Below are 14340 nucleotides of genomic sequence, written 5' to 3' on the forward strand. Positions count from 1 at the left end.
AGATAAAGTAGACGGTTAGGGGTCAGAGAAATTCGATATTTAGTCTACACCCGAACAATATTTTCCCTTGTTGCACAGCAGCGATTCACTGTCAACAGACGCAGACCAAGAGTCTACATCATTTACTTCAGGTGGGGAGCTGCGTCAGCATGCGTAGGCTGCAAAGGAACAAGTAATAGGTTTATTCCATGCTGAAAAAAAGACGAAAGAGAACAGAACGTTTCGGCCGTGGAGCCTTCTTACTTTACGAGTTTTCTGTACACAATTGTCTCCACCTGTCAAAAACTTCTGACCCCAAACTGAGGTGACAAAGTTAATTGCGTCTTGGCTTTGAGAATCCGGAGCTGTCTCCCGAAAATCTCTGCCTTAAGTAAGAACTAGTGTACGACTGCAAGAAACGAAAAGCAATCTGACAAACATTCTTCCCTGAAACAGCGAATCCTATCCCATAATTCCCCAAACTTGCCATTATCACAACAGCTGTCAATCCTACTGCGGGAAAGAAGAGGTAAATCAGCAGCCCAGTACGTGATCTCTAGTCACAAACCGAGGACTGGAGTGGGCTTCTCAATATTTTTGTTGGAAATATCTTGCCAACTGCTATTGGAAACGATTGTTTTGGTCATGCCGATAAAGCTTGTTGAATTTGAATTTGCTGTCCACATGCATTGTGGGTACAGGGAACCTCACAACACTATGGTGCCTCTCAGTCAGAAAGATGGTTATAGAGAGTGAACCTCCCCAGACTGGCAGCAAGTCTTGAATATTTCCCAAGTGAAAAAAGGCCTTTTTCTCTTTTACATTGTCTACTGCCTGAAGTACACCCCCCCCCACCCCCGCCAAAAAAAAAAATCAAACCTTTCTTTAAATAGCTCTGAAGAAAAACATGTTAATGAACATCAACACCAATATAATCTATTCTTAATGATGTTTTGTTTAAAATAGTTTATAAAACCACACACTTTTAGGAGACATATAAAACATATACATATCTGAATCTTACACAGTGCTAAGGTATAGCATGTTACAGTACAGGACAGCAGGGTAATCTAAAAGCAGCTGTGAGCAAGTCCCAGCAGGCAGTGATCATTTGGGCACATTTGTTTTAACTGGACACCTGGACATTACCAGAAAAAAAACACACAGGGAACCAGAGGATCCCCAAGATCAGAAAGAAAAGCTCTGTTAAAAGACACTACTACAAATAATAGTATAAAATAGTAGATATTTCTTATATCCTAATATGCTTTCAAGTATCACATTGTTTTAAGTCTAGTCAAGGGAGGTCTCCAAGGAAGAATGATTGGGGACAAATAAACAAAGGAGAGTTCTAAAAACGATCAATAATGCTCCACGTTGCACCCCTGTGTGCTGGAAATCTCTGTGCAGCTGGGGAACTGAACGGTTCTGCTCACAGCCCCAGAATTATTACAGTAATTTTACCCACCATGAGCAAATGGCACAAAGGGTGTAGTTTCTCCAGAGAGACAAGATCTCAGCTGCACAGCAGGTTTGCATTAAAAGGGTTTCTTTAGGAGCGTGTTGAGTCCCACACTTTCCAGCACAAGGCCAGTGTCTGTGCGAGAGAGCCACAAGGTGTTGTCCTGGAGTTCCGGTCAAGAAGACGGTATGTCCTCAGCCTCCTGCTTGATGGCTGGCTGAAAGAACTTGTGAAGAGACAGCTGCCTGGCTCCATCAGCAGGCTCCTGCTTACGTGCGGTCTTCTGGGACTTGTGCCTGCTATTGGTTTCACCATCAGGGCTTCGTTTTCGCTTCCCATCCTTGAAGGAAAGAAAGGCATTTAAACCACAAAATAAATCATAGAACTTAATTCGAAATGAATGAATCTGATGCTGCAGGATTTTTGACTTGGGTGAAGACCTTTTAACTTATAACCTTCCTCCAAACCGTCTGCCAAAATCATGGAGATGGGATATTTAGCACCACTTTCAAATATTCGGGTAGCTAGTTGCGTCCACCTGCGTAGGCTGCAAAGGAGCAAGTAAAGGTTTATTCCAGGCTGAAAAGAAGAGGCACAACATTTTGGCTGTGGTTCCTTCTTCAGGTGTGAAGAAGGCTTCTGCTTCCCATTTTCAAATATGTTTCGCCAAAGATCAGATCAAAAAGACTCTTGGGCTAAACTGAATTTAAAAAAAATACATAAAGAGAAGCCAGCCTCTTCTTCACACGGACATAACCGAACCGCCCGAGCAGGTTAAAAAAAAACCCCGCGAAAGACTCTGGGTGGGTGAAGATCTTACCTTACAACTCTCCGTCTTCATGCTTTTCATCTTCTCATAAAGCTTCATCACCTGGAAGGAAGAGAGAGACAGAACAAACTCAGACAGCTTTCAGAACAAGGCAACAGAGCCTTAGCTGGGATCATCTCCAAGATGATTGGGATGTTTAAGAAAAATGTGAGAATGCTTGTTAGAAACAAGACAAAGCTTATAAAACAAGACAAAGCCAATTAGCCCTTAATCTAACTTTTGGTCCTTAGTAGCGGATCAATGCCGAGTCCCTGTCCTGAAGTGCTTTCAGGGGCACTACAGCAGAGACTGGCAGCTTCACTAGGCTGGCAGCGCCCTGGCCACACTCTCGCCGAGCCAAGCCCTCACCTTTTTCATGGCAGCAGACACCGCCGCCTCCTGGAAGGCTGTCTCGGTGAGCCAGCGTGCCCGTGAGTCCTCCTGCCCCCCAGCGGGGCTGGAGCCCGCAGGGTCCGGCAGGCTGCTGCTGTACACCACATAGGTCTGGTGGATGTGAGAGAAGATGTGCACCACCTGCCAAACAGGAACCCAGACCTGAGGAGTGGCACAGCCCTGTACAGGAACTGCATTCCGTTTCTTAACGGAGAAACACGAAACCACATGTCGCGCTGCGCGCAAAAGCAAAGGGCAGGAGATGATCTCCACCCGCAGAACTTGGGGTCGGTCTGCTGAGGCATCGCTGGCACCTCTATGATGGCCTACAGTGGTTTGAGGAGTACAGAATGGTAATACAGATACGTGGCTAATTCAAAGAGCTGTATTGTAAAAATTATGCATTGATGAACAATTTGATATAAGTATGAACAGAATTCTGGATATCTTTCCTCGCAGGTGGAACTGGGCACCTACATCACCAGTGTCCACCTGAGTTTGTACACAAGGAACATGCCATCCCCACTGGACACTGATTTCAGTGCCAATCTGGTGTGCACTCTCACTATGCAAAGCGATATGCTTCCCAACATCTCTTATTACAAAGCCCCAGGCCGTACAGTTTTTTAGTTGGCCAACTAATTTTTTAAGCAGCTTGTACTGTAAGGTACAAGACACACCTATTATTCCACTGCAGCAGGTCTTTAATGGTGCTGTACTAACAACACCCATGGGAGAGTTGAAGAAAGGCAGTAAACTCAAACTCTGGAACACCCACCTCGCCTACATGCTGCAAAGCCCCCTGTTTTAAGGAATCTCCCAGGATCTTTTGCACCTGTGCCTGCAGTGCACTCCTCTGCTTTTTTTCAGAGTCATGCACCTCCTCAAGCAGCATGCTGGGAAATTCCCACATCCCAGCTAGCAGCCCTGTGAAGAGATACACAACACACACACGCTTGTCACACTCTCAGTCCACACTGCAAGACAGCCTTGGTCACAGAGTGGCTTTAAAAAAAACACAGAAAAAATATCTGCAACATGTAACTCCCTTTAGTATTGCTAATTAAAGGTTCAGTGCAATTCAAAGTCTCCAGCCTGTATGTTTAAAGGGGAGCTGCAGTCCCAATTTTTCAGACTGGTTATTAAATCTCATTCACAAAATAAATTAATTGACGTTACAGAAATATTTTTACGAATTCTGAATTAAGCACAGAATCGTGAACTTTGTGAAAGTACTGTAAGTCACCATGCTGTCGCAAACCCCTGGGCGACAGCAAGAGTTTTGAGAATTGTGACATGAGGCAGCCCTTCCTGCTCACTAGTCACTGTGATGACTGATTTAATGTGCTACACTTTACTGTGCACACTTTACTTTTATTGCAGTTTGAAATGCACTCATCATGAATCTAACCCTAATGTTACTAATGTTACAATAAAGCCAACATCTCCAGGCAGCACTAATTCCGTTGTCTTTTCATTGCTAAGGATCCACTCAGTAAAAATAATAAAACGGACAACCAATATCACACAAGCCTCACTGTCGGCAGGCGTCGGCGAGAAGAGAGGAAAGAGATCTAGAAAGCCAGGAAAGTAACGGAGAAGGTTTTCAGGGAGAAGAGGGGACAGGATGCGTTAGAAGTTGGAACAGAAAAGGCCGCCAGACCCTGTAACATTTTTCACTGAGGGCTTCAATTATCGCTGTCATACTGAAGGACGTTTTCTGCGTCACCTATCCTGCAGACGTGAGGGCGTACACAGGATTGTCTTGGGTGCTGACCTTTGCTCGGTCTCTGTACAAGGAAATACTCTCTCCCTCCTTTGGCACCATTCCTGTCCAGGACACAGGTGAGGGTGCGCTCCACCCTGGGGGGCTTTTTCTTGGGCTTCCGTGGGAAGTTGGTCACCCCCAGGGTGCTGTCCCAGGATTCACCGGGAGGGATACACAGGGCACAGCCGCCTACAGACGCCAAGAAAAAAAAAGAACGCTCGCTACAGCAGTGCATGCTGGGAATAATCAACACCAGCTCGCTCCGACCCACGGCAACTCGGAACAGTCATATAGCATTCGGAATCTGGACGTGGGCAATGAAATCCAAATTGAATTGAGAAATAAATCCCAACGGAATAGCCATCATATGACAGTGGGTGCCAAAGAAGTCAAATGTTTTTGAAAAATTTCTTATAAGCTCAACAAATGGGTAACTTCCAACCTGAAAAACACATTAGGACACTAGCTAGGAATGAGGTTTGGCAGACACTCAAACAGAGGCTGTTGAAAAAACAAACCACTGTTAGAATTATACTATATTATAGGAACATATCAGGAAAGGAAGTTTCATTTGGCTTCAGGCAGCTGTGATTTGGTTTGGTTTGAAGGTGCCCAAACATCTCACAGGGTCAAATTCACCTGGCGATTAACAATCAGGCCCACTTGTGTTTAGCCAATAAGTTTTAGTCTCATCTTTCCAGCCCAGCCAAGTGTGTACTATGACCAGTAGGGCAAAGAATGAGTTGTTTCACTGGTATGGTCCTGACACAGCCAAACAACAGCTGGTACAAACAGTGCAACAACAAACCGAAGTCTGAAGTGCAGCAGAAGGATTGCATTTCTGTCAATATTTGCGCAAGCTCTCAGATTCCTTTGGGTTTAACATTAGCCCTCCACTTTTATCTCTGCACAAACACGAGCAGGCCACCCTGTCTCCTGTGACAGGAGAGAGAAGTAAGGTATAAATTACCTACCTGTCCAGTTCCAACCATCAGCTGAAAATTACTAGCAGAATATTTTTTTAAAAGGATCCTTAAATGTAGCTTGGGCACTTTGTGTTTGACGTTTAGTTTTCAACTGTCCATCTCTATTTAATTGGCAATAAACAGTATTCATTGCCCTCTGAATGTAGGGCGATTTTTCCTAACTATTTTTAAACACTGTAAACCTCATACTTCTCCACTTCTGTTAAGATTACTTGTCTAGACAACTCTTTTAAGGGACAATGAAAACCATAAAAAATGCACTCTAGGCTAAACTGTCAAATTGCAGGACTGAAACATGAACTGATCAGGCTGTGGGGCTGCTAAGCAGAAGCACTCAAGTCACTCAGTGAAAATTAGTGCACCTTGTTTTGGAAACAGCAGTGCTTTAGTGTATGTAGATGGGAAATAACTACTTTCGGAAGATTTAAAGGGATACCCCGATTAAGAAAACACACCAAAAATAACGAACCCCAGTTTTAATCTTGCCCCCTTAATTGATTAATGATCATTTTAATTAGGCATGCGAGTTAAGCGCCGTTTTTAATATATGGTTTTGTGTGGATTCAGAAACTTTATTGTAAGCATTTTAATTATGTTTTTCTTTTCAGGCTTGAACTTTTAAGAAAAGCATGAATGCTTTTAAGATTTTTAAATTTTTCAATTAGTTATAAATATTATACAACTATTCTTCTTTACTTGGGCTCAATTTATTCCCCAAAAAACTGCTTGTAAGGTGAAAACTCGTATAATGAGAATTAAATTCCCATTGTTTCCCTTGCTATAATCTCGTATTGGTCTAGGACTCCGAATTATCCCTCAAACACCCAAACTTCACCTTAATATAGCACAGACCGGTACCCAAGTATGAAAACAATAAGACGATAACATTCCTGATTCATTATTTGAGTAACATGCTTAAACCCACTTTTTATCGAATGCATAAACAATAGATAACATAAGGAAACGATATCACTCCTGCACAATCCCGTACTACATGACCTTAACACACACAAGGCTTTATTATAAAGAAGTTAAAATGTAATGAGAAATAAAAAGTAAATTCCTCATCACAGAAGGTGTGAGAAAAGAAGAAGCTGGGCAATGCATTACGAGAGCTCCGCTCACAAGAGTGAAAATCTGCTTGATTAACGAGAAAACAGGTAGGACTTAATACATCTCGTGTAAATGAATACTTCCCTGGCTGTATGAGCAACTGCTAGACATTTCTGTAAATAGAATAGTGCAATCCATCCATCCTCACGATCCCACGTATCTTAGGGAGTGCATGAGGCATTGGTCATAGCAAGACAAGGCCCATCCTGAACTCTCGGAGCACAACACAGGACTACTGCTCTTCCCTTGGAAGGTACACCTGCCAATCACCGTGACACACTAGATCAGCCAATCCATATGACAAGCACCTAGTGGAAATCCACATTCATGGGAGAGAGTATGCAAACTCCACACAAACATGTCCAAGGATGAAACTGAACCCACCTTCCTTGCAGCTGTGAAAACTGAATAAGTTATCCCTGCAATAAATTTAAACACCCATCAGGACTGACGTACCATGCATGTTATCAATACATTTCCCCTTTGCCAAGAGAAAAACAGCTTGCTACTATAATTAATCAGCACATTAAAAAATTAACTCACAGCACTCTTCAATATCAGGAGAGCTTTGCTCCACAGCTGGTTTACCCAGAAGCCTCTGTGCGCCCTCCTCCTGTTCGACAGCCACCTACACAGAACAGAGCACACAGTCCCAGAGCTTGATTAGGAAACATGAGGTTCTAACACAAGGGCTGCGTGGGTTTTTTTCAACAATATGTGTATTGTTTTATTAAGGTACAAGATTATGCATGCATAAAACAATAAGATAATTATTATACCCATGTTACACATGTACATTGGCATAAGATGCCCAAAAACCTAACATTAAAAGTTGAATGTCAATTCTATGATGTAGCAAAAACATAAAAGTCTAGCAGGAGCCAGCCTGTATGTGTCCACAGTGGAAATGTCATGGTGATCTAAGGGGGACTGATGGCATGACAAGTACTTTCTGATCAGAACAGCCCCATCGTGTTTCCGGCTTAGGCACCGACTCATCCTGGTGCAAAGCTAATGAACCCAGATGGATACAAGTAAGATAATCTCAGCTTCTTCACTCGCTGGGTACCAAAGACCGACTTTACCAAAAGACCTTATTCCTGAACTGAGAGAACAAAGGACCCCAGCAGGGGATAAAGTAGCTCACTCGTGTTTATTGGACAAGGCGGAATGCTGTGGGTGTGCTGAGCCAGGACAACAGTGCTGTGTGTAGAGATGAAGGGGAGTTCAATGATACAGCACTGCCCCCTAGCAGGACACACAAGTAACACAGGAGAGCAAGCGCTTGGAGCTTAATTTCGCCACCAGTAGGAGAGTGGCTCCCCAGTCTCTCAACTTGCAATTTCACACATTTTTGCGTACACTGTGCTAAAGGAAGTTTAAGAGTAATTTAAAAGCAAACAGCAATAACACTGGCAGTGCGCACTTCTCAGTGCTGTGGAATTAAGGAGGCTTGGGGCTTGCACGTACCTTTCTGTGGGCTCTGCAGTGTGACTGGACTGGGCACTGGGAGCACAGTGGGCCTTTTGGGGTACACACTCTTGCGCCTAACTCCATCAGCGCCTGGTTAAAATCGCCGGGCCTGTCCGGGTCAACCAAGGTATTGGCCAGGGTCCTGAAACGGACACGGTCACATGAAGACGGAACCACAGTGAGCCCCCAGAGACCTGCCCTTATAAGCACCCTGGACGATCCATCTTCAGAATTTCATGAGCGCGACCCATCCAAACGTGACAACCGAGCAGCTGTCACCGAATCATGGAGATAAAAACCCATCTGTATATAATGATCTCGACGATAAAAACATGAAAACCTCCCCAACGGTCTCCACGGTAACCTCACCACAGAGCCTCAGTGACTACCGGGCTGGTGCTGTCTGCTCCGATGGCGCGCAGCCGACAAAACACCCGGACCACGTTCCCGTCGACGGCTCCCGTCACCTTGGAAACAGAAGCAACACCGCGAGACTGAAGCCCCGGTCAGGGCTGAGAGCACCAACTACGAGTGTACACTTCTGGAACACAGACGCCGACAGTGGACAGCGGTGGCCTATATTCTTTCGCCCGTCCAGGAGCCCAGGGTCTTACTTCACACCTGGCACTAGCAGAGAGCGGGACTGATGTTGCCATCTCTGGCGTGCCCACGGTGCCCCGCGGTGTGGAGAACGCCAGTGCGGGCCGAGACTGTGGTTGCGAGCGCAGTGCTGTCTCAGCTGGGCCGTACCTGGCCCATCGCGATGGAGGCCACAGCCCCTGCAGTGTACCGGCCCACTCCGGGCAACAGCTTCACCAGGTCTTCTGCCGTCTTTGGCATTTGTCCCCCCAGCTCCGACACCACCTGAAACCCCCCCCAGAACAGACCACAGCTCAGACTGGGACCCTGATGGACACACTGTTCAGCACAAAATTAAACATGGGACATCCAAGATCAATCAACATCCTATCTGCTCTACAATCCTGACACACAGCACACCAAGCAACGCGGTGATGAATATTGGCCTATTCCACCCTCTGGTTGCCTCCTCTTTTGTATAGGGGGCCCCAAACTAGCGGCTGTTGTTTAGGTTTCGTAGCTGAACAAATACAGGGCCCTCTGCTCAGCACAGGCTCCTGCAGCACAGTGAGACACATCCACTGGCTCAAAGTGAAGCCGGTGATTCCTGGTGTTGTAGTAACGCCAGGGCATGCAGAATATCCAGAAGGACTTTTCTTGGAAGGTGATTGCACCTGGGTTTGCTTAATGATCTGAATGTTGTTGTAGATTCGGATCAAAATTTAATTCAGCTACATTTAAACACCTTTGAACATTGAACACTGCCATGAAATTCTGCCATCATTATGATAAAACAGAAAAAAAAAATATATATACACCTTCCACTGCATTAACAACCAGCACTGCAGAAGGGGTAACTTGGAAGATGCATGTTCTGTTGATTGCTCTGAAGACTATGCTCAATATTACTAGAACATGGAGAAACAGGAAAGATGCCTGCTTTCTAGTTTTCTTCTATTATTTTGTAATACTACTGTAAATATAAGTTTTCTCCGTCACCAACACCTTTCTGTGGCCTTTATTCTAAAACACTTTAATACAAATCAAACATTGCAGACTTTTTTAATAGGAAAAGAAGAAAAATTAAATGGAATACCCCAGCTCATACAATTATTTATGTACGCGTCAAGTCGATTAATTTCAGGCATGTGCCACCATTGAAAGCCTACAGCAAAAACAGTGCCAACAGTGAACGGCAGTGCATTGAGGTGCACTGGCTAACGAACCTTCTGAGCCCCTTCGTGCAGTCTCCTGCCTCGAGAGTAGTATCCAAGACCAGCCCACATTTCATTCACCTCCTGCACAGACCAGGGAAAACAACTCCCTCAGAGGCCAGAGAGATATGGGAAAAGGCATGATTTTTTAAAGCAAAGCAATGCTTGAAAAATGCAAATGGACACACCCATTTTATTCCCACTCCTGTGATGAAAAAAGCATTGTTTTTAAAAGTTTAACTTATTTAAACATTTAATGTTTTCAATACAGTAAAGACCTCAAACTCCTTGTGGTGCCTTTAATTGAACTTTTCTTTGCCCGAATACTGGGATGAATCAACTGCACATTTCCAAAAGACCAATGCAACCAAGTCTGTTCTCTTCCTCCCATCTGAACACTTTTAATCTCTGTGCTTCTGCTGAATGTAATCTCACCTTACCTCATTACCGTCTAGAACAGCGCTGTTTGATATTCTAATACTGAAGATGTTCAAGTAGGTAGTTGCATCAGCATGAGAAGGCAGCAGAGGAATGAGTGCGACGGCTGAAGAAGGCTCCACAGCCGAAACGTTGTGTCTCTTCTCTTTACAGCTTGGAATAAGTCTTAACTTGTTCCATTGTAATATTGAAGATGCTCCTTTTCTTTTGGACGTGATGGAGCCTCCTTGCAGCTTTTACATGCTGAACTGTGACCATCATGCTTGCTTGATCACAGAGGCTTCCCCCCTGTACTTACCCCCAAGTGGTGAATGTTTACCCAAATTGTGAATGTTTACACTAAACTCCGATGAGAAAGGAAGGTTTCTATTTCCTCGAGTTACATCAAAGACAGGAGGGGGAGGGTGTGGAGAAAGCTATATATAAGCTGTGTAGAGCCATATCCCCTTTGAGCTATGATAGGTACTATAACTATTATGGTCCTTATTGTGGTTCCTTGTATGTATACAATAAAGCCTGGCTGGAGGAACGAACACTTCAGGCTCGAATTTCATGGTTTCTACATATGCTAAGCTCCAGGTTTAAGTTATTAAACTCAACAAAACGATTCAAAACTATTTTGTTGTGGAGCACCGTCGGGGAGACTGCCGGAGTAAAATCACATCACCTCCAGAGTGGCTGCAGCAAGGTCTTGAACCGTGGGCCACCTCTGAAACAGGAAGAGGAAGTCACAGGAAGTGAATGAAGTCACGGGACACAGGAAAATGAAAGATCAATTTTATTCTACGCAGCCATTATGGGGGCAACAGGCTTTCACCCCCCTCTTCCCATGGAGAGATAACTACCCCGCAAACTACCCCAAACCTGAAAGCTTTACAACGCTTTGGAGAGACAGAACACAAGCTTTCGGCACCTTAAATTTCTCACTTGTTTAGCTTCTGCTCAAGCTACTTTTTTTTGAAGGTCCATAAGGGGGTGAGGCACGTATTTGGCAATCCTTTGTCTTTTCCTGTTTTGAAAGCAGCAACGAGTGGCCTTGGGCGTCTGTCTAGGTCACGGTACTCCTCGATTCTCTCTCATGCAACACGTAGTGCAGTTCAATTATTTGACTAGCTTACAGCACCTCCTGCAGCCCCTCAGCTAGTAACACAGCTTAAAAAACAACCACCAAGCTCTGCGGTAGGGTTTCCCTCCCTACTTCTGTGGTGCAAATAAAAGTTTGGTGGTTTGAAGCCATTAATAAATTGTGCACCATGAAACATTCCACAAAAATGCAGTATTGTGTTCTCTTGGTCTACTGTGAAGAAGCTTAAACTGTGTTTGAATTATATTTTATAGTATGTCTAACTCTTTCAATCCTTTCCCTGTTGCTGGAGCTGACAGAGAGACTCCTTGGGGTGTTTCTTAGCTACTGTCAGTTAAATAAGGTCATTTTCTTTAAAACAACTTTTGGACCTTCCCATCTGTGCAGAGCAAAGAATTCTCTTCTGGGCTGAATACAAATCCCTGCCTTTAAAATGATGTCAGCAGGACGTGAAAGTGTTAAACAAAAAGTGAGAGAATGTGCATGTTCTTGCAGTGAAGCAAGATAAGACACCTGATTTGCAAGAAAAACTGCTTATGTTTTTCTTGCAGAGCAGATGTCTTAAATTCAATGTCTTTTTTTTCTGTTTCGTTGTCACGTATTTTGCAAGATGAAGGACATGTACAGAAAGAATGTTAATCCCTTCACTTCACTGGCTGTCCTGCAGTCCCAACACTGCATTGTAGCCCAGTCAGTTGATCTTCAACCAGCTGCCTCTGTGACAGCTCTCTGCACAACAGTAAAACCCAGAAACAAGCAAACGCCCCCCAAACACAGGAAAACAAACTTCTTTACCTTCATCCACTTAATGTAGTAGTCCATCACTGTTGCAACCTGGGTCTGCTGTAACATGATTTCTGACACCCACACTGGAAAAAAAAAAAAGCACGTTTTTAACAGGCCACGTATTCTCACGCTAGAGGTACAGTTTCCTCCTATTTTCCAGAGGTAACACTCAACACTGAAGTGGACTTACCAGCGTAGGTTCTCACATTGACATCCGATTCCGTTAGCGCCTGGAGAGGACACAACAGAAGTCAGACCTCTGGAGTGCACGGCACAGACCATTTATTTGCTCGCTATCAGACGTTTTACATTCGAGGTATCAGCTCAGGATTGGCTCCTACCTGCTGCCACTAAAAAGTCCTCAGAAAAAGAGCAGTGAACATACGGAGTGCATTTTTTTCCAGTTGAAAAACACGACAAAGACAGCCATGATTTTGCGGTCACTGAGAAATTCTGAAGTGAGCACCAGCATTGGTGACCAAATTCAAGCCATTACCATTCAATGCAGAGAACGAGCGTTAAGTGTTTGGATGGTTTAAGCACTGCCTGACTACACCCTAGTGTGGCACGGTTACCTTAATGAAGCAGCGCCCACTGTTATATGGTCACTCCAAAGGGAGTGCTGTACTTACGAGGACATCGGGAAAGAATGGAGAGAACAGAGATGCTGTTAACTGCCTGCGTTTGTGAGAGCTTTGCATTTGCGGTACGTGTAAATGTTTAGACGCAGCACAAACGCAGCAGTAAAGAGGTCCAGTCCCTACCGCTGTCCTCCAGGGCAGATCCCTCTTATTTTGGTCATACCAGGACAGCAGCCGCCCTCGAAGCGAGGTGACGTCACCCGGCTCTCGGAAAGAGTGGTACGGCGAAGAGCTGAGCGCAGGCTCTGAGCGGAAGAGGGGAGAAGTTAGGGAAGACACGCTGCACGCAAGCGGTTAGGAGATCGCAGCAGCCTGCCGCACACCGGGTGTCTTCAGAAGGCTAGACCACGGTCTCATGTGCATTTACGCTGCTTGTGATCTGTGAAACGAGCTGCTGCTGGACATACGTTAAGAAGAATGTCAAACGACATGGAGGTCGGCGAACGACGTGGTTAAACCTTCCTCATATATTACGGCTGAGAGATCAGATTATGCGCATTCAAGTCGCATATCCCGTACTAAAGCGAGCTCAGCCGTCTTCCACGGCCGGGCGTTTTATTAAAAGCCGTCGCCTTCCTTCGTGAGAGCTCGGCGTGGGTATCCTTGGCTGCGACTGAGGCACCTTCTTTCAGCGTGGAGACTTTCTGCGTGTCCTCGGTTCTCGCCTTGATCGCATTCCTCGCTGCCGACCTCAGCCTGCGCATCGCATCTGCCTTCACGGATCCGCCTTGTGGAAGAGTGATCCCTTAAAAAAACAACCATGTAATACTTTCTTACTTAATGGGAAATCCAGAATCGCACACCCGTGGTGTAAATATTGGGGTTGATTGATCGAAATAACGACAAACGGAATCATGATCGCTTCGCTCTTCACACTAGATTCCCTCAGATTTTAAGGTTTTGATATAGCCTACCTGATCGCAACGACCTGAGCGTATATGAAGTCTGTGAATAATTTTTTTGGGGGAAATTTAAAACGACTATAGTATCGTCCCAGCTGCGTCTTCTTTTTCTAACAAACGCGCAGGGGAAATGAGCAAAAGCAATTCTTGCACGTTCAAAAAAATTACACACGGAAGACTAACATAGAAATACAATCGATACAGTCCAAGAATAATATTATATTATTCCTCCAAGTTGCTAACTTTCCTTTGCTTACCTAGAATTACAACTTCTGTGAACACACACGCTCCCGCCTTCGACCCTGGGAGAGGCACCGCCCCCGGCGCCGCAACGTCACTCGCTTCCAGTTGGACATTCCTGCAAAGCCACGCCCCCATCCGGACTTGCGGGAAGACTGTGGGTGTGGCTTCAGACAAGCGTCTGCTGGGATTGGGCCGAGCATGAGCAACATGGCGATTTCCAGCGAATGGAAACGCCCCCTGCTTGTTAGCACTGTGAGAGGTGGCGGGTAAATTCGAACTGTATTAGGAAGACCACAGCAGAGAAGCTAATATACACACCGGAAGATCGCTCACCATACATCTGTTAAAAGCTACTTACAATTGTTATTTTGAATTAGTCGGAATTGCGGGGATTAATACCAGAAGTTGTCCAAAGACTAGCCTCTCATCAAATTAAAAAAATACGGCAATATGCTTCTTAATTATAGTAAA

General features: G+C 44.9%; 1 protein-coding gene across 2 annotated transcripts; it reads right to left on the minus strand.

Annotated features, from left to right (window-relative positions):
* Nucleotides 1–931: 931 nt before the first annotated feature.
* Nucleotides 932–13465, minus strand: mutyh (mutY DNA glycosylase). Of its 2 annotated transcripts, XM_088926786.1 has the most exons (15): nt 13347–13465; nt 12848–12969; nt 12274–12313; nt 12093–12166; nt 10881–10922; nt 9788–9859; nt 8733–8846; nt 8352–8449; nt 7980–8124; nt 7053–7137; nt 4420–4599; nt 3421–3569; nt 2619–2783; nt 2262–2312; nt 932–1781 (listed from the first exon to the last, which is right to left on the minus strand). In XM_088926786.1, the coding sequence occupies exons 1-15, from the start codon at nt 13426–13428 to the stop codon at nt 1617–1619; spliced, it is 1584 nt and encodes a 527-aa protein (XP_088782912.1). In that variant the 5' UTR covers nt 13429–13465; the 3' UTR covers nt 932–1616. The 2 variants fall into 2 exon arrangements, with proteins under 2 accessions (XP_088782912.1, XP_088782913.1); XM_088926787.1 differs by lacking the exon at nt 12848–12969 and having other exon boundaries at nt 13347–13380.
* Nucleotides 13466–14340: the final 875 nt, after the last annotated feature.

This window comes from Atractosteus spatula, chromosome 11 (assembly GCF_055471065.1).
Source record: "Atractosteus spatula isolate fAtrSpa1 chromosome 11, fAtrSpa1.hap1, whole genome shotgun sequence".
Taxonomy (NCBI): domain Eukaryota; kingdom Metazoa; phylum Chordata; class Actinopteri; order Semionotiformes; family Lepisosteidae; genus Atractosteus; species Atractosteus spatula.